At 48.5% G+C, this 25,098-nt stretch overlaps 5 protein-coding genes across 15 annotated transcripts; 4 read left to right on the forward strand and 1 right to left on the reverse strand.

Moving 5' to 3' along the window:
* The first annotated feature begins 332 nt into the window (after positions 1-332).
* On the forward strand, positions 333-4,094 carry LOC121596113 (RING finger protein 10). Its single transcript, XM_041920765.1, has 4 exons — positions 333-1,177; positions 1,252-3,047; positions 3,113-3,229; positions 3,302-4,094. Exons 1-4 carry the CDS (start codon positions 1,108-1,110, stop codon positions 3,713-3,715), a joined length of 2,397 nt encoding a protein of 798 aa, XP_041776699.1. The 5' UTR covers positions 333-1,107; the 3' UTR covers positions 3,716-4,094.
* Positions 4,095-4,335: 241 nt separating this feature from the next.
* On the reverse strand, positions 4,336-6,769 carry LOC121596114 (nucleolin). Its single transcript, XM_041920766.1, has 3 exons — positions 6,464-6,769; positions 5,638-6,382; positions 4,336-5,564 (listed from the first exon to the last, which is right to left on the reverse strand). Exons 2-3 carry the CDS (start codon positions 6,337-6,339, stop codon positions 5,205-5,207), a joined length of 1,062 nt encoding a protein of 353 aa, XP_041776700.1. The 5' UTR covers positions 6,340-6,382; positions 6,464-6,769; the 3' UTR covers positions 4,336-5,204.
* Positions 6,770-7,059: 290 nt separating this feature from the next.
* LOC121598046 (zinc finger and BTB domain-containing protein 49-like) lies at positions 7,060-8,939 on the forward strand. Its single transcript, XM_041924564.1, has one exon. It carries the CDS (start codon positions 7,156-7,158, stop codon positions 8,245-8,247), a length of 1,092 nt encoding a protein of 363 aa, XP_041780498.1. The 5' UTR covers positions 7,060-7,155; the 3' UTR covers positions 8,248-8,939.
* On the forward strand, positions 8,520-19,369 carry LOC121598045 (choline/ethanolamine kinase). 8 transcript variants are annotated; one of them, XM_041924561.1, is made up of 8 exons: positions 8,524-9,487; positions 11,574-11,621; positions 14,648-14,980; positions 15,550-16,106; positions 16,181-16,321; positions 16,400-16,670; positions 17,759-18,007; positions 18,083-19,369. In XM_041924561.1, the coding sequence occupies exons 1-8, from the start codon at positions 9,467-9,469 to the stop codon at positions 18,203-18,205; spliced, it is 1,743 nt and encodes a 580-aa protein (XP_041780495.1). In that variant the 5' UTR covers positions 8,524-9,466; the 3' UTR covers positions 18,206-19,369. The 8 variants fall into 8 exon arrangements, with proteins under 8 accessions (XP_041780490.1, XP_041780493.1, XP_041780494.1 ...); XM_041924556.1 differs by lacking the exon at positions 18,083-19,369 and having other exon boundaries at positions 8,520-8,941; positions 9,022-9,487; positions 16,400-17,800; XM_041924563.1 differs by lacking the exons at positions 17,759-18,007; positions 18,083-19,369 and adding an exon at positions 16,843-16,928 and having other exon boundaries at positions 8,522-9,487.
* Positions 19,370-20,397: 1,028 nt separating this feature from the next.
* Positions 20,398-24,039, forward strand: LOC121598044 (peroxisomal acyl-coenzyme A oxidase 3). Of its 4 annotated transcripts, none has more exons than XM_041924554.1 (5): positions 20,398-20,499; positions 21,225-21,336; positions 21,566-23,097; positions 23,171-23,325; positions 23,390-24,039. In XM_041924554.1, the coding sequence occupies exons 2-5, from the start codon at positions 21,311-21,313 to the stop codon at positions 23,786-23,788; spliced, it is 2,112 nt and encodes a 703-aa protein (XP_041780488.1). In that variant the 5' UTR covers positions 20,398-20,499; positions 21,225-21,310; the 3' UTR covers positions 23,789-24,039. The 4 variants fall into 4 exon arrangements, with proteins under 4 accessions (XP_041780488.1, XP_041780489.1, XP_041780486.1 ...); XM_041924555.1 differs by having other exon boundaries at positions 20,415-20,536; XM_041924553.1 differs by lacking the exon at positions 20,398-20,499 and adding an exon at positions 20,580-21,110.
* Positions 24,040-25,098: the final 1,059 nt, after the last annotated feature.

A 25,098-nucleotide genomic window follows, 5' to 3' on the forward strand; every position in this document is an offset into this window, starting at 1 on the left:
GATCCATTTTTTCCTTATTTCACGGTTCCTGAACCGGGATAGGTTGACGTTTTGTTGCAGATTCGGAACAGGTCCAGCAACAGATTCTAGAAATAATGAAATCAAGAACTGTTGAAGGACCGATATGAGTTCCTTATCAACTCCAAAACCGGGATTTGTTCGTGATTAGTCACAGGACCGGTAGTTCAAATTAAAGTAGATATATTGCTAGCCATGCAACCGGGCCAAATCAACGGTCAAATCAAAATTTGTTAAAATAGTGCCAACACCATGTTCGAAAAACCCTTCATTTTCGAACGTTCTGTCAGATTGCGTTTAGATTGCACCGGGTTGAGTTTGGTGCTTCACATTTATCGTCGCCATTTTTGTCGTGGCGGTGCTCGTGCTGTTGTGAAAAGTTTTCAGCAAATCTTACCCACCACCTATCGTTCTACACCCATCGGTGGCTTTAGTAGATATTTCGGCATTCGTGTTTCCAAATTTGCATTCCCCGCAAGGTCCGTAGTGTGCCGTGCCGGCTGCCCTCCCGAAAAGTGCCCTTGACTGTGTGAGCTCCTGCCACACTGCCACCCGACACTATCGCTGCGTATATTCGTGTTCGTGCGAAAGGAAAATAAAAAGAACAACCAGCAACGAGACCCCCGGGCGGTCGAAAAAGTCACGGAAATCGACGTAAGCGTACAACCGCCGTGTAAAAAGTCACATACACAGACACACCCGTGCCTCCAAAGCGCATCTCTTGCGAGAGCTGCTCTGCCTCTTCGCTCTACAGCGTCAGCTGTTTGCTTGCATTTCCGTCGTTTTCTCCCACCCACCAGAAGAAGAAGTATTTCTTCCAGATTTTTTTGAGGGGTGACCAACATGGCCTATTAGAAGAAAAAACAATGATGCCGCAACGTAAGGAACTAGTTTCACTTCCCGTCGTCGCCGCCGCAGTCGTCGTCGTCGCTAGCGCCAGCACCCTCCGTCGCAGCTGTTGCGCTGCCACCACCACCACCACCCGTACCCCCGTTGAGGTCCATCGAGAAGCGAAGGGCTTTGTGTGCGTAAACGAAGAAGCTTTCGAATTGTCCTACTTGCAAGCTGTAGAGTCAGCCACTTTCCTCCATGGAGAAGAATCGCTACACCAGTCAGAATCTGTCCAAGGGGCAGATTTCTGAGACGAAGAAAGGTCAAGGTCAGTGTGGTTATTGTCATGATGCCGTATGGGTTGCACGGTTTTATTTACACTTCTTTCCGCTTCCGTTTTAGATGTTTCTGTTAAGTGGCCCCGACAGTCTAAGCGTCGTGGCGAACAGTCGGATAGTGCAAATAATCATCGCAACGGTGCAAGCACCGGTAAAGTTCCCAACTCAAACAAGAACCGTAATCAAAGCAACTACAACTACGATGCTAGGCAACGGTCGCAGCGTGTTGGCCGGCCGGCAGATCAGCTTGCGCTTAGCGCTGACGGCGGCGACATCGGGGCCAGTGCCCTGGCCGAAGAGCAACCGGCCGCTAGCGGAACCGCCGGACTAGTGCCACCGGCACGGCCGAACACGACGCCCACCGGCGCTCGTGGTGAACTACACTCGGTTTTTACACCAGGCTCGAAAAAGCAAAGCCTGAACCACTTGCTGAACTATCATTACGCACCGCGCGAACGCGACCAGCCGGTACGGTTCACACGCACGGGCAACTTGCGCAAGCTGACGAACCAATCGCACGGCAGCTATAACAAGGAGCAGTTCCTGCAGGCCAGCTGTCAGTTTGTGGTGCGTGCCGGGGAAGACTACGAACCGTTACTGTCCGCACCGGATCAGCTGGTGGACTGGGGCAAGGTGGAACAGATCCACGTGCTCAGCTCGGAGGAACCCCAGTGTCCGATCTGTCTGTACCCGCCGGTGGCGGCCAAGATGACCAAATGTGGCCACGTGTACTGCTGGCCGTGCATCCTGCACTATCTGGCACTGTCCGACAAGAGCTGGCGCAAGTGCCCCATCTGCTACGAAGCGATCCATCTGCCAGACCTAAGGTCGGCCGTTTCGAAACCGTTCCACGCGTACGGTACGGGAGAGTACGTAACGCTGCAGCTGATGCGTCGCGAGAAGGGCACCATGAAGGTGGTGGAGGTTAACGACGAGCTGCCGATGGTGGCGGCCAATCACCGGGTGTTGATTCCGCACTTCGACGCGACCGCAGGGAACAGCATCCTGACGAAGCTGCTGCTAACCGACACCGAGCAGATGTTGAAAATTATGGAACGCGAGCAGACGGAGCTACAGAATCAGCTCGTAACGGACGGTGCCGATGAGCCGGAGAATATGTTCGTCCAGCAGGCGCTGGAGTTGCTCGCAGAAAAACGCACCAATTTAAAAGCGGCAAAAGCGATCGTTTTTCCCGTGGCGATGGAAAAGATCGTTCGTGGGACGTCCGTCTCGTCGAGTGGATCGGAAGAGGTCGGCGAGCAGCAACCGCAAGCGAGCGAGGAAGATAAGGAAGGGTCGGTTGAAGGGTCGGCCTCCGCTGCACCGGGTAGTGGAGAAGGTTCACCGGACTTTGTGATTGACGAGGAAAGTAATTTCACCGTCGGGGATATCGACATCGTCCCGACGGCTCAGTGTGCGGGCGAGCATTTTTACTTCTACCAGTCCGTGGACGGGCAGCCACTGTTTCTACACTCCATCAACAGCCGCATGCTGCAGACCATGTACGGCAGTCTGGACCGTAGCCCGCATCGCATCACGGGCCGCGTGGTGCAGAAGGATTCCTGCTCGATGGATGAGAATTTGCGCCGTCGGTTGAAGTACCTGGAGCATTTGCCCGTCTGCACGCAGTTCGATGTGGTTGAGCTGGACTTCGGGCCGGCATCGGGTGGACTCGTTTCGGAGGAGGTACTGGGTCTGTTCCACGACGAGCTGTCCATGCGCCAACGCACCCGGCAGAAGCGTGCCAAGGCGGAGCAGAAGCGTGAGAAGCAAATTTTTGAATTTAACGAACGTCAGCTCGGCAAGGCGATGGCACGATCCGCGCGCATATCGATTGATTCGACCAAACAGTTTCCTTCGGTAAGAGAGAATGGTAATTGTTTGATTTGGAGCCCTTTTTTAATGCTATCTTTGCTTGATCGTAGTGTGGATTTTCCGACTCTTACCTGGACGATCCATCACCGTTCGGCAGCAGCCCAGTTGCAAGCGATATCTCGAGCTCTCCTGGCTCCAGCGGGTCCGCGATGTCATCCTGGTCAAAAGTAAGTGAACAAGAAGCTGTCCTAAACCTTCTACAGCTTATACAATGGTACCACCACTCTCCTCTCTTTTAGATGGTGTCCACCCAACCCTCCTCCGGCCAACGTTGGCCCACCCTTGGAGGAGGAGGAGGAGCAGGAGCGACGTCGTCAAATGCTCCACCACCGAAGCTGGTACAGGTCACGGGGAGTCGCATGACCGCCTCAACCAGTAGCACTTTCCGCACCGGTTGGCGCAACCCAGCAGCATCGTCCGACATCGAGGAAGATGAAACGGACGAAGAGCTCATTGCTGCCCGTGCACCACGATTCAACAACAATCTTGGCCGCGCGATCGAGGCAGCACTGGAGAAGAAAATTTTCCATCCAAACCAATCTAATGCCGGCGCTGCTGCTGCCGCTGCCGGTACTTCGGGTTCGGGTGCTGCGGGAAAGCGTAAGAAAAATAAGAAAACTCTTCTCTTCGCCTCGGGCATGAATCTTAACTGATTTGTTTGTCCCTCCGCCCAGTTGGGTTTATTTTGTTGCTGTGGCAGTCAATGTTTCGCTTGTACGCGCGCATCTTTTTATTTGTTTTCCCTTGTTTGTGTATGTGTGTGTGTGTACAGCTACCCCTCTTGTGTTAAGTTTTGAATTCCACACATATAAAGAATTATTTCTTGATAATTGGTTATCACTCCTGTGTGTTATTTTTCGGTAAAACTTTCGGTAAACGTTCTAAATGTTTTTCTCTTTACAACAAATATGTAATGTGTTAATGTATCGTCCTAATTCGTTTCAATAAATAGTATCTGCAAGACTACATAAGAGCGAGACACAGAGAGAGAGAAAGAGAGAGAGAGAGAAAGAGAGAGAGAGAGAGAGAGAGAGAGAGAGAGAGAGAGAGCAAAAAAAGTTAATGGACGACAGTTTGATGTAAAACACTAACATATAAATAATCGCCGCATGGTGTATGTTCGGAATAAAATTCCACTACACGACCGTATAGGAATTTAGAAGTAACGCAAATATACCTTTCACGAATAGCAAACAAACAATAAAGAACGGATGTGAAAAAAAACAAACAATAGTTAACTATCTTTCGGCACCGAATTCATACATATATCACACAAACGAATCTCCGTCATTTTCCATTGATAGTTCCATTTAAAACAATGAATCGCGTTTATTTTTAATAATTTCATTAATCGTGCGAGTGACAGAGAGTGGGGGGACGAGATACATTGCACTACGAGTTCGTCTTCAGTCGCTCCCTCATTTCCGTTTCCGTCCTTATCCAGCCTATAAGTGCAGATGATTATTCAATGTGTGTGTTTTTTCTTCATTAAATCGATCTTTCGTTTGGCAAACATCCGGCGGCCCTTAACCCTTAACTGGCTGTCGCCATTGCAAAGCCTGCCTGCAAACCGCGTGTCATGATGTTGTGGGAAGGGGGCTACTATAAAGTACTAAATTACGAAAGTTCATGCTCAAGAAGTTCAGTCAAGTGTGTACCTATTACTACTACAATACGCGCGGTACACTGCCGCGGGGCACCCATAAACATTAACATTTAAAATGTGTGAAGATTTACACGAGTATCCGTCGCCTTACTATCTTACTTTGCTAGCGTGTAAGTGTGTGCAAGTATTGTTCGTTTTGTTTTAATAGAATACGTGTTGACGCGTTTTTTCCTAATACAATTACAAGCTAACAGGATTGTATGTTCGGTCGAATGTCGCATTCTTTTCTTCTGTCTGGCTGCCGAGAACATTCGTGCCGAAGGAAGAAGATACAATTCGTCTCAAGTCTCAAGACCTGCCTCAGTCGTCAGAGACGGAGCTGCAGCAGCGTACGAGGAAAACGCGTACGAAATAATATAAATTAGTATATGCGGTGTGTCACACGTGTCCGTTTTCTGGTGGGGAAGGCGGCTGTCATTAGCACCCGGGTTTTCCCCTACTTCTTATGCCGAATCCCCTCCCCCACCAGCCGAATCTCATTCTTCCTGCGAAGGAATTTCACTTCCTTCTTCTTCCTCGTCCGCTTCGTCGTACTCTTCCTCCTCCTGGTCGTTCGCCTCGTCACGCTCATCCGTGTCTTCTCCCGTGTTGCGATTGGCCTTCTTGCCGCCGGCACCCGATCGCGAACGATTCCTTCCGCCGTTCGATCGATCACTGCCCTGGCTCGAATCGCTCGATTTGCCATACTGCTCCATGTACTTCTGGTACTCTTCCTTCGCCCTGATCTCGGTCGCTTCCACATCGATGATCTGTACGCGCAACTGTTTCGTCTGTTCGATGCAGCGCACCTTCACCTCCATATACTCATCGGCACGTTTATCCTCCCAGCAGGAATACTGTTATGGAGGGAGATATACAAGCGTGTTAACAATATAGATTACAAACTCACACCCAAGAACACACTCTTACCACCATCGAGGAGGTGAACTGTGGTGTGTTTGCGTCGACCGATTTATCTCGAAAGTATTTCTGCAGCAAGCTGGAACCGTCCCGACGCCACAGACACACCTTCAGGTTGTCCCGTATGCCTTCCTCCAGGTCTGCCCGGCTAACGAACAGCTTCAGGTAGCCGCTCTTGTCCGGAAAACTGCTCGCCGTATTGACGACCTTGCGCTGGATCGGTCTAACCGACTGCTCCGAGCTGGGACTCTGCTTCATCCGGCCCATCGAGCCCCCCTTCGATGTGGACGGTGATGTCTTGCTGCTGTTGCCTTTGCGCCCGTACACACGCTGCGCTGTGGCGCCGGACTTTCGACCCCGTTTCGGTACCGGTGGAGTGGAGCTGCCACTACCCTCACTATCGAACCGACTATCATCATCATCATCATCGTCGTCATCGTCGTCGTCGTCATCATCATAGTCTTCGGAGTTGCGTTTTCTTCCAGCGCCACGGCCCTTGGCGGCGGGTTTGCGGCCCCGCTTGCTGCTATTACTGCGACCGCCACGCTTTCCACCGACCATGCCGGTCAGTATGTCACGTGTTTTGCGCTTCATCGCTTTCGGATCACCCTTTTCCGGTCGCCAGTCTTCCTCGGAGTCTTCGAAATCCGTCTCCTCGTCAAAATCGGAACCTTCCAGGGTGGTGGTTACCATTTCCGTTCTGCTACGCATCTTGTCACGGTATTACGGAAGCACACAGTTAAAAGTTGCTTTTCTACAAAGTTAAAAAATTGCATTAAACACTGCATTGAAACACTTGCCAAACCGGTTAGCGGTCTGTACTTGCAACTCATACCCAAGGGGACACTGGAGGAATGCAAGCAAATTCCTGTATTCCCGTTCTGGATTACGCTGCCCTATTTCTTTCACACCGATGCTGCTGTGAGAACCGTCGAACAGCAGTTCAGATTAATTATGGACGGCACAAATATTCTTACTTTACAAGGAAGAATTGTTTAACAACCAGCTTTACATTGAGATTGTTCACATACGCTCGTTTCGGGAAGCAATATTGCACAAAGATATACAAATACGGGAGCGTTTTCACGGATTTTTTTGTTTCATGTTTTTCATCGCAATTTTTTTTTATATTTATGGCATTTTGATGCCGTTTCTTTTCAGTTTGACAGTTGATTAGCCCGTTCGAACCGGTTCGATTACAAGTTCAACCGGTAGGAATAGAAATAAAATTGAAATACGATAAGAGTAAGATTTAAACAAGCTTTTGTATTGATTTTGCTGCTGGCATATCAATGGAGCACAATATTATTAATAACATAAACTTGTTTTAATGAAATAAAGGCAAAGTTGTTTGTTTAAAAAAGAAACGGTTGGAATGCATGCGTATCTCGGGTACTGACTGTATAGCGTAAATAGCTGACAGATCAGAGACGCTCGTTTGTTTACATACCACCAAGCTACAGTATTGTTGTTGTTCCGCTCGCTTTCCCACAAAGCCTTAACTAATCCATTTCGTCTTAAACCTCAATGGAATCGTTCGAAATTTGTCGAGTTTGCATGGAAGAAGTTAAACACGTTTGGCCATTGTTTGAGCACTGTGCCAAGACTCCGCCGGAGCTAACGCCAGCGACACTAATCAGCGAATGCGCGGGTATTGCAATCGATCCAAACGATGGACTGCCCGACCTGGTGTGCGATAGTTGTCTTGAAGCGATGGCGATAGCTTACACTATCAGGCAGAAATGCATTTCCTCGGACAGAAAGCTGCGGAAAATACTGCTCCGTAGTAACGCATGCAGTGTACCACAAGAGGTGAAACAGCTGGAACATTCTACAGACGAAACCGTGGAAAGTGATCGAGAGTCCGAATCATGCGAGGCGAACGCAGTCAATGAAAGTTTAGCGAATGAAAAGGAGTCTAGTGGGGCGGACGAGGACTCAACATTAGAAAACGCAATCGAAATTACGTTGAAGGAAGAATTAGCTCCTGCGTACTTTGACGAGGAATACCTAATCGAAGCCACTTACACAGAGCTCCCCGAAGATGGTGACGATGCAGAGCAACACATCGCGGAAGATGGATCTAATGATGAGAAGCTTGAATTGGCAGATCTAGAACAATATCCACAGCACGATGTGGAGAAACTGTTTACCTGTGAAATATGCGAGAAGCGTTTCACGACCAAGGGCAATATGAAAGCTCACGCGCTGCTGCACAGCAACCACAAACCGTTTAGCTGTGAGCTGTGCGGGGCAACGTTTGCCAAAAAGCATAACTACAACATGCACACGATGCGTCACGCCGGCAATCGAACCTACCCGTGTCCGGTGTGTGAAAAGTCGTTCGTGTGTGCGGTGAATTTGAAGAACCACATGCGCATACACTCGAGCGTAAAGCCGTTTCAGTGTGATTACTGTAGCAGAGAGTTTTGTCACCGAACGGACAAGGCACGCCATGAAGTTTCGCACACCGGTGAATATCCTTATGGGTGTGAGAAGTGCCAGCGCAAGTTTTCCCGAAATACGAGCCTCACCAAACATCTGGTAAAATGCAACGGATCGAAATCGAAACATCCCAATGGGAAAAGAAAGTCAAAAATAGAACAACATACCGAATAATAAAAAGAAAACAAATACGTTTAGTATCGTATCATGAACGAACATCAATTAATTTTGAAGGGAAAATATCACGTGAAACAGGAAAATCGATGTTAATTTTTCAACAAATGAGGGGCTAATTGAACGCAAATGCTGCAGTCTGCGCACTATCCCAACTGTCACCATCGATTCGATGAATTTCCCATGCGATGTTTTTTCCCCCACCTCCTGTCAAACGCATAATGCGGTCCGCGCCGTCCTACCGTTTTACCGAGCCGAATGGAAAATAATAACATTCAAACCGTTAAGCTGAAAGGACGTGTCTGGTTCGTTCGGTGCACTCATTGTGTTTTTATTGTGTGTCTATTGTTATTAAACGTTATCGTTCTTTATTAAACTTGTGTGTTAGGTACGTACCATCCTGAAAAAAACGTTGACTGTACAAAGTGTATGCAAGATTTCCGTAAAGTTGGGTTCATTGTTCTCCATTTGCCGAAAGCTGCTCAGCGTAGCATGCGGTGTATGGTAGAGAAGTGAAAAGCAAACAAAACGAAACATCTGCATCAGCTGGGTCATCATTTTGCAAACCAAACGCTTAGAGCACGTTTCTTGTGGAATGTAACCGAAGATTCGGTTGGAGATTGGTGAATTTTAAGTTATCGTTGCTAATTGTTTAAACAAATTATAAATCGCCGTCGTAGATTCGCGTGCGTTAGTGAGTGCGTGAGTGTGATAGATTTCTTACAGTACGCTTCACGTACCGCTGTTTCTATTTTTACTTTTCGTGAAGTAAAGAAAAGGGCTAGAAGAAAACCATTCAACACCTTTCGAACCGGTACCGAGAACGGGCGACGCAACGACGCTAGTGACGTCTTGGCTGAGCGGATTTTTTATTTGAAGCACACACACACACACATACCCGCGTCGGTGGGCCTGGTGCTGCGCTGTTACCACCGAATCGAAATCTCGCATCCCGTTATCAGCGAGGTTGGACGGCATCGGCCGAAAGGCGCGCGCGCAAGACCGGCCAGTACCCACAAAGTCCAAAAATCATCCCCACCTCCAGAGGGTGCCTGCTTATCAGCGTGCGCCAGAAAGGTACCGAATCACCCATCCGAACATCCGAACTTCGGGCTTAGTGGTGTGACATTTGTGGTGCACATACGGTGATTAGTAGCTCATCCGGCACGCAGTGAAAGATTCTACGCGAAGCAGCAGCACAGCCAGAGGTGGCAGCACCATGAATAACCTGATTGCGAAGGTAAGTGATGTGTAGTTTGAAGTGCCATTTTGATTCTCTCCCTCTCAACAGGTAGGCCATGATAGAAGAGAAGGTGTGTGTGCGTATGGTGGTGGCGTGATCGTGACAACCGATCGATTACGGCTACATGAGAGAAAGCCGTCTAAAAACGGCCCGCGGCTGTGGGACACTTTCTGGTGGTCCACACGATGGAACACTCATTATACTTATGGTTAACCAGATGTTCATTATTTCATGGCACGACACAAAGTAATGCGTCTCGACGCTTTGCGTGCGTCATAGCATCTGAATATCATTAAAAACATGCTTTTTTTTTAAAGAAGGACAGACATTTAATTTTAGGGGCCTGTGAATCATAACGTAGATTAGATAGGTTTTCCACAACAACTTCAAAAACAAACACAGAAGTGCTCAGACAGGGGATTAGCAACGAAAACAAATTAGTCACTCACGAAACGCGCAAGAAAAACAAATCTAAACGATAGCTCCGGTGGCTCGCGGCCAATGCGGGGAATGCGTTTTGCAGACTTTCTATCAACGGATGGTGTGTTGGGGTTGAATACGGCGTAGATCGACACAACAAATCGTCTCCCCCCCACTACAGTCTCTGTCCTTCGAGCTATGGCCCCGTCGCGCAGCTGATGACCTCTCTGGAAGAAGAAGACGAACCAGCGATTACGTGTGCCGCTGTGTGCCACGCGTCTCTTGGTTCGCCTTTTATCGATCGTATCGTTTCCGTGAAGATCACAGAATAATGTAAAAAAGGGGGAATGAACGCTGTAGAATCATCTCGAAATGATTAATCAATGCATTCTCTAGTAGTTTCTCGCTCTGTGAAATGGTCCTAGTTCGATGCCATTACGAAAAGACATGAAATTGGTGCAAAGCGACTTTACAGAACCGGCTCCCGAACCGATCGATCCACTCGTGCGCGGTTGCAAAATGTCACGACGCATGACTAATCAGATCGGTTGATATGGCTTTGTTAGCAGTTTGTTGTTCCATTTCACACTCACCGGCACCGTGAAAGGAAACGGCTGAGCAGGTGCTAGGGAAGTTATTTCACTCCGCCGTTGTCTCCCATGGCTCCGGAAGTGTTTCGCTTGTTGAAACGGGGGCTCCGGAAAAAAACCGTCGGTCGGTCGGTCAATGTTTGTGGCTCTTTTTTCGGGGAGCTCTCTTCTGAGCTTATCAACCAACGGTTCTTAATCGCTTACTAACCCCTTTTCATTGGTGAACGATTCAACTAAATGGAATGCAATTTTTAAACAGTGTGTAATGCATTCACAATCATTCCATTTGCAATTCCTTCCCGATCAAGGCCGACAGGAAATGACGCGTAAGGAAAGTCAAGTTTAAGCAAACAGTTGCCTTCGAGATTATGCATGTGTTTCCTCTCACCAGTCTGTTGCCCTCTTCCCCTAAAGTGGGGGCGGGGGACGGTGGCGGGTGGACGAGAGCCGGCTCTTATCAGTTGAATAGTTGCGGCGTAAATATTAGAAATACAAGTGCCCGATGCGTTTCTTCATAAAACAATTCGTGGAGCGAGGGCCGTGGTTTGCTTAGCGGTTCCCCAACAAAGGGCAAGGGATCGACGCCGTAATGAAAATTTCGTCTTGATATGAATGTCGTTTTTACTGTGCAACAAAGTGTAGGTACACACTTATCTTTCTGTTTTGTGTTTGACCAATTTAGTACTCCGCCCCTTTAATCATTTGTATCGCGCGAAGCGGTAACTTTCCTCTGACTTTCGTATGGAGCTGTTTGTTGGCTACGGTTTCACTCTCTCAGTATTCCCCATCCCACCGTCCAAAACGTGCACTGCATTAATGACATTTAGAAGATTTTTATTCCACGTGGAAAGATTTACGCCGTGACGGATTGGCGAACAGTCATCATCAGACATCATTTCACGGTCACGTTCCAGACATATCGTGCCGTGTGACTTTGGCTATCGTTACGCAGCCCCCTCGTATACCTGTGATCCGGCATCTAATTACAATCGAATGTGTTTTGTGTGGATTACAACAGTTTTGGTTTCTTTTTTCTCTGTCTCTCCTCTCTCTCCTCGCCCCTCCCGTTCTAGCAGAAGCGTCCCGATCCCGTGGCGGAATCACTGAAGCAGTTATTGAAGGTGAAGTGTGAGATTCGCAAAAACAAAATGTCAACCTTTCTTTATTTGTGCATTTCCCCGCACGTCGGATTTTTCCCCTCAGCTCCTCTACACTTTTTATAGAAGCTTTTGCTTGCACACACAACAAATTATTCGGCACCGCTTGCTTGGTTGGGGTATTGCGTTTGAGCGTAGACGGCACTAGAGCTCTACACATCAACTGCCTTTGGCTCTACGCCAGAGATCACGTTGCACATTGCACTTTGGGCAGATTGAGATTTTTTTATGATGCAAATTGTACGAAACCCCCAATTTGGCGCGAATCGCATTAATAATTGCATTCATTACCACGCTTGTCTACCTGTTTTTTTTTTTTTGCGGTAATCACTTACTTACTAATATGCGCGCACAGGCAAGCTGCTTGCAGCTATTTTTACTACTATTTGCATGACACTAAACCGCGCCTTTTAATTGCTGTAGGTGTGCAAAAATCCCCCGAGAGACACAAAACACGACATTGTGGCAGGGATCGACACAGATAGTTAGCATTTTCATCTTATTTTGAATATTTCGTTTTAGAGAACAAAAAACGCAATACAATACAGGCAAATTTTTCCCCCCACTTCCCTATCGTAAGGGTTTGCCCCCCGGCCTGGTTTGCCTTCTATCTATGCATATGACGGTCAATGACGGTTGGATCAATAATGGACAAAACTAATGCACCGGTACGGAGGATAAAAAAAAAAAATACAAACGGCCGGAGAGTACCGGAGCCATGTTTTAGCGATTCACCAAGGCACAGCTGAAGGTTAGCGCCTCTACACGGACGAATCTAGTGTGCAGTGCTTAATGCATATCGGTCCATGCTGCCACTGTTGAAGTGTGCTGTACACGTCGATAATACAGACGGTGGCGCTTATACATTTGCACGTGTAGATCGGGCAGCCGGTGTAATGGGTCCGTTATAACGGTTATAATGGTACATAATTTTAGCTTATCCTACAGCAAAAATTGTTGGTACCCGTGTACGTACACTAGGGGGCGGGGTGGCAAATTGCTGCCAGCATGTCGCATGTCGAACCCTTTGCCCGCGAGGTGTGTTATAATGTGCTCAGTTCCCTTGTATGACGATGAGCAAGTGGAATAGGAGTAAAAGAAAATCAATAGTAGAATAATTTAAAGCAGAAAATTGTAGGCAGTTTGTTGGGTCGAGCGCATTTGAGTTGCAATCAAAAGAGACAGGGAACAGATTGATGATTGTAAATTAGACAGCTTTTATTTTGAATTTACATTTCAAAAAGATTAATGGGGTAGTGAGATAAATATTAATATAATTCGCAATCAGTAAGGGATGCAATTATACGGAATTGTTTTGCAAATCCCACTTTGCATTGTGTGCCGTAAAGACACCCTATAATGGTTGCCTTGTAAGGACCATACGGCGAATCACATCTTAATGATATTGAACAAAAGCGTCATGCCTACTTTGTTTGTTTGCACCCTTTGATTGAATCAATAAACATCCCAAAAAAGTCTTTGCGCCCATTGCCGTGGCGAATCTTGCAGTCATTTTATTGATCCGCTTTCGCTGGGTGCCACGTGTTTTTGTTTACTTTCCTCACTTGGCCACCTGTCGGGTGACGGCGCGCGCTACCGCTCCTATTCCGGCTTCCTGCTGGCCCAGAAACGCTACGTCATTTATTACGATACGCCGCGAATCCTTTTGCTGCTGTCATGGCTGTGTTAGTATGTGTGTGTGTGTGTGTGTGTGTTAGTCTGTTGTTCCACCAGCGGACTGCGGAGAGGATCGCAGTTTCAGACAGCTGTTGTTTACACGGACTCCGAGCCCTTTAAGCGACCTGGTGGCGATGATGAAACCGGACGGCACGGAATGTCGCACACCAACAACAACCAAACACACACACACACACACTCGGCTGCCTGCCAGCCCGCACGCAACGCAACCTTTTTGGCAGGCAAAACGCAAAGGAACAACAGCAAGCAGGTTGATCGGCTCGACCGACCGATACCCGACGGCGGTGCTCGTCTACCCGAACCTGCCTTGCCACGAACGGGCACGCATGCGTCGTTCGATGGGTCGCTCGACGGGGTTTCTTCTGGGTCGAATGGCAATAGTGTGTTTGCGGTGCATCGTAACCTATCCACCCCGGAGGTGTCTCGGTTGAAAGGTGTCTAGAATCCATGTTTGTTTTCCGAACACACACAGTCAGGCCTGATAAAGTGCAAAGTGACTTGCAGTTGTTAGGATTAGCATAGAAATATGTCAAGGAGATACACGATTGATTAGGTGTTCAGGAGCAGCTCAGTTTCCGGATACTTTGCCAAAGCGATAATCACCATCTGAAGGATTCGTAAAGTGTGTTTGAGCTTTTACTTATCTCTGCTAACTACTCTCTCAACAATAACTAATCCACGACAGCGTCAGCGCAATACTTTTCCGCATGGCCGCCGTTTGCCAAAGATAGAGGCTTGCGATCGATTTTTGCCAAATATTCACCTTTTTGCTGCGACCGACAGAGGTACTGCGGTGTATGTGACACGCTCGACAGTTCTTTCTACACCATTGGATCGAATATATCGTAACTGCGTTCACTGTTTAAGTTGTAAAAGCAAATCAAGGAGGAAACAAATCATTAGCGTTTCACTATACCAGCCAATATACTGATACTGAAGGACACCGCTACTGTAACCTTAGAAAAAAAAAACACCTACGTGACCGTGTGTGAATCCCCACCGAGACACCAACACACGGCAATTACACACGCGTAGTACAAAGCTTTTGCAAATTGCGGATTGGGTGTGACTCGCCAGCAGCAAACCACACACACTGATTCCTTCGCTAAACCTTAAGCTTAGCTTCCTCTTAAGTTGTCTCATTTGTAGTACGGCTACGGTAGGTTTCATAATAGCAGCCATCGGTATTCTCCTCGCTCGCTCCGTATATTTTCCCCACAAAACCACTCGAACGTTCCATACCAATGATAGTTGTTTGTGTGTCTGTGTTCTCTTTCCCTTCACCATCGCAGGCCAACTCTCCCACGGAGATGCGGGACATTGCGGCTCGTATCTGTCGGGACTATCTGACCGGTGCCTGGAAGACGATATCGGCCGACGAGCTGCAGCTGAAGCGCATCAGCGGTGGACTCTCCAACTTCCTCTACTACGTCAGCCTACCAGAGCATCATTATTACGGCAACAACAACAACAACAACAGTGGTGGCAAGAAATCGCACCCAAACTCACGGCGAGGCTCGTTCGCAACGGATCACCATACCGCGACAAAGACGGCAACAAAGGCACGAAATGGAAGCAAGCGGGCACGAAAGGATAGTGGCGCCAGTTTGCTAGAACCGAAGGAGGTAAGCCACGAGACGCGATGAGCGAAAGACAGGATACGTCGGGTACACTTGCAGGCACCGCAGAGGGGAAGGATGCACAACAGCCTCGCGTATTAGAAATTCCTTTTCTTTTCTGGCTCCTTCCATCATGTGCCTAGGAAGTTACGTATTAATTATTATCTTTACTACTGTCGCGCCATTGTGCCGGCGGGGGCAGGCATTGGCCGATCTTTATCGATGATCAAATTACTGACGATGCTGCTGGAGGGCGCGAGCCAGAATTATCATGCGACACACAGGCCGTTAACTCTGGCCATTGTACTGACAACGGTGTGTCTTCGCAACAGTGTGTCTGCTCGTTACGAAGCAGCAGTTCAGGGCTGTGGTAATGCCAATTTACAGCCGATTACCAACGAATAGATAAGATAGGGCAAATATCTATTACGTTTCGCATCGGTGGCAAAACGGCTCCCAAGGTCTTCATTTGCAAAAGGGGGAAAAGCATTTTAAAATCTTGATGTAATTTCGATTTAATTCGATTAACTGAACACATTCTTTAACGTGTCCTTTTTCAACCTCACATGTTGCAGGTGCTGCTAAGAATTTACGGTCAAACGCACGGGGAACATGCGCTGGAAACGATGCTCACCGAATCGGTCGTGTTTACGCTGCTGAGCGAGCGCAAGCTTGGCCCGAAACTGCACGGCATCTTTCCGGGCGGCCGCATCGAACAGTACATACCGGCCCGGGCCCTGCTGACGGCGGAGCTGAGCGATGCAAAAATATCGCTAAAGGTAGCTGAAAAGATGGCCGCCATCCACAGTATGGACATACCGGTGTCGAAGGAACCGGACTGGATCTGGAACACGATGGCCCGGTGGCTGAAGGGTATCGCCGGAACGCTGGAAACGATGGAGCGCGATCGGGCGAACGGTAACGTGAAGAAGAGCGGTGGCACCGGGGATCAGTCGGGGGAAGAAGCAAGCATTATTACCACGATGGATCTGGCGGGTGAGGTCGAGTGGTTGCGATCGGTAATTGAGAGCGAAGACTTTCCGGTCGTCTTTTGTCACAACGATTTGCAGGAGGGCAACATACTGCTGCGACAGGATTATCCCACAGTGAGCGAACCTAGCTTCCGCGAATGGTAAGTGCTGAAAAATGCGCTGGATTTCCGTGATACAAAAATTGATGTATCTGTTCTGTTTGGTTTTCCTTTAGCACAACTTTGGAAAATTTCGACGAATCAGCCCAGCTCGATTCACACTTCAGCAGCATTCTAATATCGAACGGCGGTGTAGTCTCTAGCAATGAATCGGTATCTCCATCCGATGGCAACATTGGTCTCAATCGAAGCTCGAGGTATGCAGGGGAAAGTCTTTTGTTTCCATCGCACGACACTTATAGAACCTTGCCTTACATCGCTCTATTCCATTTCAGAAAGCGATCGCTGGATCACGATTCGATGGAGAACGATCTGGACAATACGCGCGATTCGGTGCTGAGCGGCAACTCGCAAGCCCTGTCGGACGCAAACTCTTCCACGGACGGCGAGCCGGAACTGATGATCATTGACTTCGAGTACTGTGCCTACAATTATCGCGGGTTCGATCTGGCCAACCACTTCCTCGAGTGGACGTTCGACTATACCAACACGCAGTCGCCCTACTTCTACCACAAGCTGGACCAGTATCCTACCGCCGAACAGCAGGTAAGGAACGGCCTCCAGCCTCGGAGACACCACAACAGGCGGCGCAAGCCGACAATCATCAGCGCACTCGAGCTCGGCTCGGCAGGTGGTCAGGTAACCGGCCGAATCGTGTTGCGCGCCCTCCGTGCTTTTTGCTCTCTTTTTTGCGTTCTTCTATTGTTTTTCTCTTCAGTTCTCGTTCTCGTCCACCACACTGGTGCGTGGTGCGTGTGCGGGTTGAGTGAAGGCCTACCGGGCACTTCCACCATGCCGCCACACGAGCACAAATGCCTAGAGAGCGCCAAGTCGCGTACCGGAACCAAAAGAAACCAAAACTCATTAAAACAGGATAAAGTATTTCTCTGGTCCAGCAGCAGCGCGTCATCTCGTCCTCGTCGTCGCGCGGTACCTCTCTCTAGTCGTACCGCCATCGAGCATCAGTAATGGTTTCTTTCGTTTTAGAAAGGGGCCCGGAATGCCGGAGCCGATTTCTGCGTGCGTGCTCTCTCGCTCGCTCTCTGTAAATGTGCGAGCGCGCGCGGTCGTGTGTTTTGCATCTGCGGTGTACCAGTGACTAGGAAGTATGGTTCTGGGCGGCAGCACACCAAGCAAAAACACACAGACACACACACACACCGCGAGCAGCTGAGCCCGGCTGATCGTCCGTCCGCTCATCCTTCACCGATTTGTACCAAAAGCGAATCTACCAAAGTAGAGTTTGTGTGTCAAACCCATTTATCATTTTTCATGTTTTCCCCCTTTCATTCATCCGCGCACCTCTTGTGTGTTGTGAGTGTTGTAATTGTACTTTCTCGTGGCGTTTATAGTCGTTCTTACGGCCCCTCCCGCATATCGTATTTCAATCCTATGTTCACTCACAAATCTTCATCCCCACGATGTTGTTCACAAATAATTTAAAGAAATAGAAACACACACACTCACACAATGAAAAGTCGAATGAATGAAAAATGTTGTGCAACTATTATAAACTGTAGCCTCTTCTCAAGCCTTTGGTTTTTGTGTTACCCTCTTGTGACGATCACTAACGTATTTGCTGTGGTTTATTTTCAATTTTTACTCTCTTTCTCTAACGAACGAACGCCCAATAGGAAAAGTTCATCACGCAGTACCTGAGCCACTTGTCGCCACCGATGGAGGATGGGCTGGAGATTGGCGACCGTGATGATTCGGCCGAAGAGGAGGAACGCTCCAAATACGGTTCGCTGACGGGCAGCGTTTCGGAGGAAGAGGTCGAGCAGGTGCGCCGGGAAGTGCAGTGCTTCACCATGGCGTCCCATCTGTTCTGGAGCCTGTGGGCCATCGTGAACGTGTATCAAGAGATCGAGTTTGGCTACATGGTAAGAGGCTCGTCGCTGTTCAACGTTGACAGACCATTCTAAAAACGGTTTGTTCTCTCGCTTTCCCCTCCCCAGGAGTACGCCGTTTGCCGACTAAAGCAGTACCAGCAGGCCAAACAGTGCTACATCGAAACGACAATGCCCAACGGGAACGGTTGTCCGGGCGAGCAGACACCGCCGGTCGATCCGGAGAAATGAGCTGCTGGTCCGAACCCTGCGTAGCCTGGTACATGCCGGAAGGGTGATGTGGTGGGGTCTCCGTTTTGAAACTGAGACTGAAACTGAATCTCATACCCCGGTCAGTTACTGCAACCGTTTGTGTAGAGGCTGCAAAATCAAAGAATGTCGGAACAACTTTCCCTTCCACGGGGGAGGTTGTGTGTCTGTCGGAACTCATTGGCTGTACAAGACTCTCTCGGATCCTATTAACCAGTAAGCGGGCGTGCGATCGAAGCCGTGCGCACACATATAAGAAACCCAATCTGATCCAGTCTATAAATTATGAATGGGCGAACTTTATATCGTTCCGGCTCCGTTTATCCGCTTTTTGTGTCAAACGACAATTCTAACCGCGTCAAGTACCAAGCACACACCCGCACACAGCCTAACTTACTGCTGCTCATTAACGGTAAGGCGCGGAACAGAGAGTTAAACGTGATTTCGATTTTAAGCAACGCACGTGTGACCAGTTGTTAGAGAAGTAGAGTGAGAGGAAGCGTTTGTTGCCAACCATTTTGCGGAAAGCGTTTTGCGCGGGTTGTGGAGTAGGCTAGGTTAAGGATCGTCCAGAGAATGTCCAGTCCAGTCGCGTATGATAAGGTCGTCATTTTAGGTGAAAACAGTATTAGTTGCCCATAGCGCGCGATGCTAACGAGCTGTGGTGGTGTATTGTTGCTAGACAGACGTGTGTACGACGTACGTGTACGGTGTCCTGTAGGGTATATTGGTTCACTCCACAACGAAGCTGTTTCTATTATGACTATTTATTTGTGTTGTTTTGTCTTACGTATACTTTAGAGTCGGATGTGTACAACCGACACTCTCCCTGTCTGGCGCGCTGGCCCCACCGTTTTCAATGGCGCAAATTGGCGTCGTTTGTGATGTTCGGTTTTGCGCAAAGAGTGAGAGAGAGAGACATATTCTATCTTTACTACTACTACCACTATTCCTTCACTCACATCCTTTTGGAATGGGACGAACAGAAAAGACTAGGAAAGAAGGTGTGATATGACGAATTTATACCGATAGTAGTAACTTGTCTAACTTAGAGCTGCTGTGTAATGTCGTTCTTAAAGAAACTGGGGGAGATTTTTTATAAGTTTTATTTTCTTTCGCAATAAATGTGTAACATTTTGAGTTTTATATTTTTTACTATTTTCTTATTTTGGGACACGCAATAGTTGACCATATATAGTAGATCCTAGCAAAACCCGGGTGATGTGTATAAATGTACCCGCGCATAGTGATGTGTGATGTCTGAAAGGAATGTAGTAGAACCGACCTAATGACTGAAATGTTTTTGGGTAGAGACCGTTGGCAAAGGTGTGATGAAACATAGAGAAAACGGTTTGTTAAAAGCGTAGCGAAAGGCGGCGGAATGTTCCGAAGGACAAGAGAAAACTCACTTAAAAAAAAAAGCGCCTAAAAATGCACACACCACGTTGTGTAGAAATTCCCAAGCATATCGAAAACCATACACGAGCTATACTGAATGTCACATACAAAATCAAACTTCTTTTCGTTATTCAAAGCTATACTTAATTACATATATACTGTTTAGGTGGAGTGTGAAATAGGCAGAGAGCAAGTTGAACGTGTTTCGCCTAGTGTATTCGACGAACCGGTAAAACGGGCAAATGAAATTCAAATTCAAATGCAATGTTATCGTATGCTCGCATCCTGTTAAGATCACACCGCATACAAAACAGGGCCTAATGTGTAACACGTTCAGCGATCGTTCAAATTTAGAGCCGTTCATTACGTAGCTAGCGCTAGAATTAAACTTTTTGCACTATATTTAGGAGACCGCGCCATGTTTTAACTGGTAACGATCGTCTTAAAAAGCCAAGTGAGAAGAAACCCTTATGCATCGCGTCGTAATGTAAACGGATTTTAGTAATGTAACTAGAGAGAATCTACTCACGCTCCTTTATCGCTATATACAAATAAAATCACCTTTTCAGTACACCTTACACCGATGGATTTGGAGGAAAGATTTTCGTCTTTTATCGCGCTTGTTGCGGCTTCTATCGTTCCCCCGCATGGGGAGGAGGGTCTTTATCGCTTCCACAGTGACGTGTCCCCTTCCCACATCGGTGTTGTGAATCGCCGGTGAATCTTTGACCCGTCATACTGGGGCGGGTTAGCTGGGGGTATAAGCATTCATTAAAAGCTCTGCGCCATTCAGTGTTCTTTCTTAATTCGTGGTGACAGCACGCTTCTAACGTTCTGGAAGTTTGCTTAAAGTACAACAGTTTTGTACACCGTTTCTTGTAAGATTGGGTTTGAAGAAATCCTTATAAGAAAAGGGTAGGGCAATATTGATATTTTTTTACTGGTTGAGGCTTCTTTCTGTCTGGTTGGAACTTGTTTGCAAGTTCTCATAATTCAGAAAATAAACAGGAAAATTCCCAAGTTGTGAAATAGTTATCAGAGGGCAATATAACTCACAACGATCGTGCACAGAGTTCGAAGTGCATCAACTCTACGCACCGAGTTTAAAGTCATGCTTTTAGCGCGTACACACACAAACACACACACACACACACACACACACACACACACACACCGACAGAATCATCAACACTGCGCGCTCGTAACGTACTGCGCCAGTAGTGGTGATGATGTAAAATTGCGTTCGCGTTTTACATCTCAGCGGCCTGCCTCGGCCCACTTTGCTTTCATTCATTGCGTAGCGAGGTTGTTGCGCTGAGTGGTCCGCTGGTGCGCCCGCAATCTTTTTGCCAGGGTTTACACTGTGTGTGTTTGTTTGTTTGTGTGTTCCGTTTAGTGTAGTAGTATGGTTACAGCGCATTTCGTCTACCGATGATTTGCAAAAGATTATCACCTATTGCTGCCAGCTATCGGGCCGTATTTTTGGATGGTGGGGTTGATAAGAGCATCGCACGCAACCACTGCATCAACAGCAACAAAAGTGTGCTGCCATTGTTTTACATTCGTCGTGAACTATGTTTTTCTTCTGTGTGTGTTTCACCAGCTGTCAAAGTCGCACGTAAACAAACGCCACAGCGAGACTACTGCCAAGTGGTACAACCGGAAGGTGGCAACGAAAAGCCGGCAAATATGAGCGAATTCAACACGATTGCACGGTAAGTGTTTCATTTTGTTCTTTAATGCAAAACGAGGTTCGGAAATATGTGCTGACTTGAATAAGAAATTCTAAATATCTAACGAAAACAATGGCTAGCAGCCAAAAACATCGCACAATTGGTCTATGCGATGTTTTGAGGGTGCTTTCTATTCGGACGAGTTGTTTCAAATTCAAATTTAAATAGTACGTGCGCATACTATCAAACTGACCGTTATGTATTATTCCAGTCCTTCGGCGCACGGACAACTGTTGGACAATAAAACCCTCTTTCCCGATCCACCTGCACGTGGCCCGCTGACCCGGTACCGGAAGCAAGCTTCCATCGATTGGCGCAAACTGAAGCTTTCCTTTCACGATGAACCGTCCCTCAAGCTGCAGCACCGGGTGTGGGAGTTTGCCAGCAAGCACCCACTGTTCGCGCATCCGACCGGCACGCTAACTATGGACGAGGAACGCCACCTAGCCACCAAGCGCATGTACGTGGTACAGAATAAGAAAATGTTCACCATGATCGACTATCTCGAGCGACCCGATCTGGCCACCATCTACCACCAGGCGTGGATTGCGTACGAACCGAGCATGGCCGTGAAGTACTCGCTCGGGTTCGGCATGTTCCCGTCCGTCATACGCACGCTCGATGTGGGCCGGCTGGACGAGATCGTGGAGGGCAACGAAACGGGCAAATATTTGGGTGCGTTCGGATTGACCGAAATAGCGCACGGTACCAACGCGAAGGGTATGCGCACGACCGCTACGTACGATCCGACGGCCGGGGAGTACGTACTGAACACGCCCGACTTCGAGGCGGCCAAATGTTGGATCGGAAATCTAGGCAAAACCTGCACGCATGTGATCGTGTACGCTCAGCTGTACACTGCCGACGGTAAGCACCACGGGCTGAACGCATTCGTCGTACCGGTGCGAGATCCGACAACACTACAAGCCTACCCGGGCGTAACGGTCGGTGATCTAGGAGCGAAGGCGGGACTTCAGGGCGTGGACAATGGATTCGTCATGTTCCGTCAGTACCGCATTCCGCGGGATAATCTGCTTGCGCGTACGGGAGACGTGAACGAGCAGGGCGAGTTCGTATCGCCGTTTAAAGATCCGGCCAAACGGTTCGGCGCTTCGCTGGGTGCCCTCTCCGGCGGGCGCATCGGTATCTGTGGCATTGCGAACGTTTACCTCACGAAAGCGATCACGATCGCGCTGCGCTACTCGGCCAGCCGCAAACAGTTCGGACCGGACGACAGCGAGGAAGAGTGGCCGGTGCTCGAGTACCAGTCGCAACAGTTCCGACTGTTTCCGCACCTTGCCAGCAACACTGTGATACGCGTGTTTAATCTTTGGTTCGCCAAGGCGTACGGGGACATGCAGCTGAAGATGCTGGGGGGAGAGAACATTGGCGCGACCGGTATGGAGGTGCACGCGCTTTCCTCCGCTGCCAAGCCGGTGTGCACGTGGGCCGCCCGAGACGGTGTGCAGGAGTGTCGGGAAGCGTGCGGTGGCCACGGATACCTGAAGCTGTCGACGATTGGCGATTTGCGCGGCAATAACGATCCCAACTGTACGTACGAGGGCGAAAACAATGTGCTGATCCAGCAAGCATCGAACTGGTTGCTAAGCGTCCGGGCGAAGGGTTGGGACAAGTTTGCCGAAGTATCCCCGCTCGGTTCGGCCCAGTTTCTTGCGCAGTATGCTGTGCTCAGCAGAAAAAGGGCCACCTGGGCTGGTCCGGCGGATGCTGCATCTATTGCAAGTAAGTGATTGGGAAAGATGTTGGGCAAAGAGCTTGGAGAGAATAAGAGATATGATTCAATATGTTGCAACAGATCAACTTGAGGCACTCAACTGGCTAGTGGGCTACCTGTTGGAGGAATCCTTCCAGAAGATGTCAGCGCTGAAGCGGCACGGAAAATCCACCTTCGAGGCTCGTAACGATGTACAGTCGTTCTTTGCGCGAACGCTTTCGATCGCTTACGGAGAGGTAAGACGTAGAACCGTTTGAAGTTGTTCAGTTAGAACCCTACACATGTGTGCTCTCTTTTTAGCGTATGTTACTGAACGTGTATGCAAAGTTCCTGGCCAACCTTGAGGCCGGTCCGGAACGATCCGCACTGGAGCGGCTCGGCTCACTGTACGGTGCCGGAGCGATCCTGCGCCACATAGGCGTGTTCTACCAGGGTGGATACTTTGCATCCCAACCAAACGCAATGGCACTGTTGCAGCAAGCTGTGCTCGACCTGCTGCCAACGATCAAGCAGGATGCGATCGCAATAGTGGACGCTATCGCACCGCCCGACTTCATCGTCAACTCACCGCTCGGTATGAGCGATGGTGACGTGTACCGGCACATGGAATCGGCGATCATGCAAGCGCCGGAGGCGCTGGAACGCCCCAAATGGTGGCGTGACGTGGTGCATCGAGATTACATAAAATCGAAGCTATAACACCATCCTAAGATAAGATATTGCTGCTGCATGCTGCTGGGAGCTTCCAGATTTTATGGAATTATTCACCATATGGTTAGCTGGGAGGGTGACAATTACAGCAAATTTTTATTTTCACTTTACTACGGACACATACCTTTTTTTTTAGCTTCCATTGTGTTAGCAAAGCTCCCGTTGAAAGGGAAACCAATAAAAAAAAGAACAAACGCACAGGAGGGTACATGGGCGGGCTGCGGGTTTTACTACTGTAACAATACGCGTCATGATCAGTGTTTTTGTGCGAATTTTATATCACCACAAACGCGCTAACAAAACAAAAAAGGTAATAAATTTTTTGCAACACTCTTACCGATAAAAAGAAAGCAATAAGAAATGTAAAAAGCGCACGTGTTTCGACTACCCCACGATTGTGCGCCTGAAGGCAGAAGAGGATGATGGGGCCCGATGGTTGCGCCCACTTTCGCATAGACTTTTGCTAACGCATTCCGTAAACAAACCATAAAACACCGATTGCTTTGATCGTTTCCCGGCCAATCCAGGCCGGTGTCCTTTTTTGTGTTTACGATTCATCTTTTTACCGTCCTTTGTTTTTGAAGGTTGTTGGTTTGGAAAATGGGCCCACGGTAGGGTACCCGTGTGTGACAAAACCAGCAGGACCAACCGACCGGGGGTAGCTAGTCAGCCGTTCCGTTACCTTCTCGCCGTAAAGGCCGCGCAGCTTCTGCAAAAGGAACCGCGCCGGTGGGTGGAGATTGTTTACGAAAACTATCAACCAAGTGGAAAAGGTAATGCGAATCGGTGGTCGGTAGCCAAGGTAACAGGATGAGTAAGCGGGAGATGCTGTGAGGTTCGTATACAGCACAACAAGAGCACTGTTACTGCCCATAGTAGGGTAAGAACAGTTGATACAAATACAAAAAACGACCCGATGTCCCTGTACCACCACCATCAATATAACATTGGCGGAACATTGGAAACAATTTTATTCGCAGCTGCCACCAGAATGGTGAAAATTAGATTTACTGCACGCTCCGACGGGACACGCCCAGGTGCCGACATGGAAAACCTGAGACAGGTCAGTGTAATGGGATTGCAACTGGGGCAAGTGATCGTTTTCTGCTGCTCTGTTTGCATACGACGTCAGGCATGCGACAATCGGCCGCCCGAAGTCGTCCAAAACAAAGCATGTCCAGCTTCTGCTCCTGCCGGGATGCGAATTGGTTTTATGGTTTTACGATCTGTTTACGTTCGAAACGACAAACCCACCGTGTGACGCCCGCCCCGGGGGAAAATTCTGGTGCAAAAGGCAA

This window comes from Anopheles merus, chromosome 3R (assembly GCF_017562075.2).
Source record: "Anopheles merus strain MAF chromosome 3R, AmerM5.1, whole genome shotgun sequence".
NCBI lineage: Eukaryota > Metazoa > Arthropoda > Insecta > Diptera > Culicidae > Anopheles > Anopheles merus.

What these genes read in the sequence shown, in the direction of transcription:
- LOC121598044 (XM_041924552.1), top strand. Translation starts at nt 21,053, where the DNA reads ATGATTTGCAAAAGATTATCACCTATTGCTGCCAGCTATCGGGCCGTA. An exon ending in GAATTCAACACGATTGCACG is followed by an intron (nt 21,337 to 21,565) that starts GTAAGTGTTTCA and finishes GTATTATTCCAG; the next exon opens with TCCTTCGGCGCACGGACAAC. An exon ending in TTTCGATCGCTTACGGAGAG is followed by an intron (nt 23,326 to 23,389) that starts GTAAGACGTAGA and finishes CTCTCTTTTTAG; the next exon opens with CGTATGTTACTGAACGTGTA.
- LOC121596113 (XM_041920765.1), top strand. Translation starts at nt 1,108, where the DNA reads ATGGAGAAGAATCGCTACACCAGTCAGAATCTGTCCAAGGGGCAGATT. An exon ending in CGACCAAACAGTTTCCTTCG is followed by an intron (nt 3,048 to 3,112) that starts GTAAGAGAGAAT and finishes GCTTGATCGTAG; the next exon opens with TGTGGATTTTCCGACTCTTA. An exon ending in CGATGTCATCCTGGTCAAAA is followed by an intron (nt 3,230 to 3,301) that starts GTAAGTGAACAA and finishes CCTCTCTTTTAG; the next exon opens with ATGGTGTCCACCCAACCCTC.
- LOC121598045 (XM_041924556.1), top strand. Translation starts at nt 9,467, where the DNA reads ATGAATAACCTGATTGCGAAG. An exon ending in CACTGAAGCAGTTATTGAAG is followed by an intron (nt 11,622 to 14,647) that starts GTGAAGTGTGAG and finishes TCACCATCGCAG; the next exon opens with GCCAACTCTCCCACGGAGAT. An exon ending in GGTCTCAATCGAAGCTCGAG is followed by an intron (nt 16,322 to 16,399) that starts GTATGCAGGGGA and finishes ATTCCATTTCAG; the next exon opens with AAAGCGATCGCTGGATCACG.
- LOC121596114 (XM_041920766.1), bottom strand. Translation starts at nt 6,339, where the DNA reads ATGCGTAGCAGAACGGAAATGGTAACCACCACCCTGGAAGGTTCCGAT. An exon ending in AGTTCACCTCCTCGATGGTG is followed by an intron (nt 5,565 to 5,637) that starts GTAAGAGTGTGT and finishes CCTCCATAACAG; the next exon opens with TATTCCTGCTGGGAGGATAA.
- LOC121598046 (XM_041924564.1), top strand. Translation starts at nt 7,156, where the DNA reads ATGGAATCGTTCGAAATTTGTCGAGTTTGCATGGAAGAAGTTAAACAC.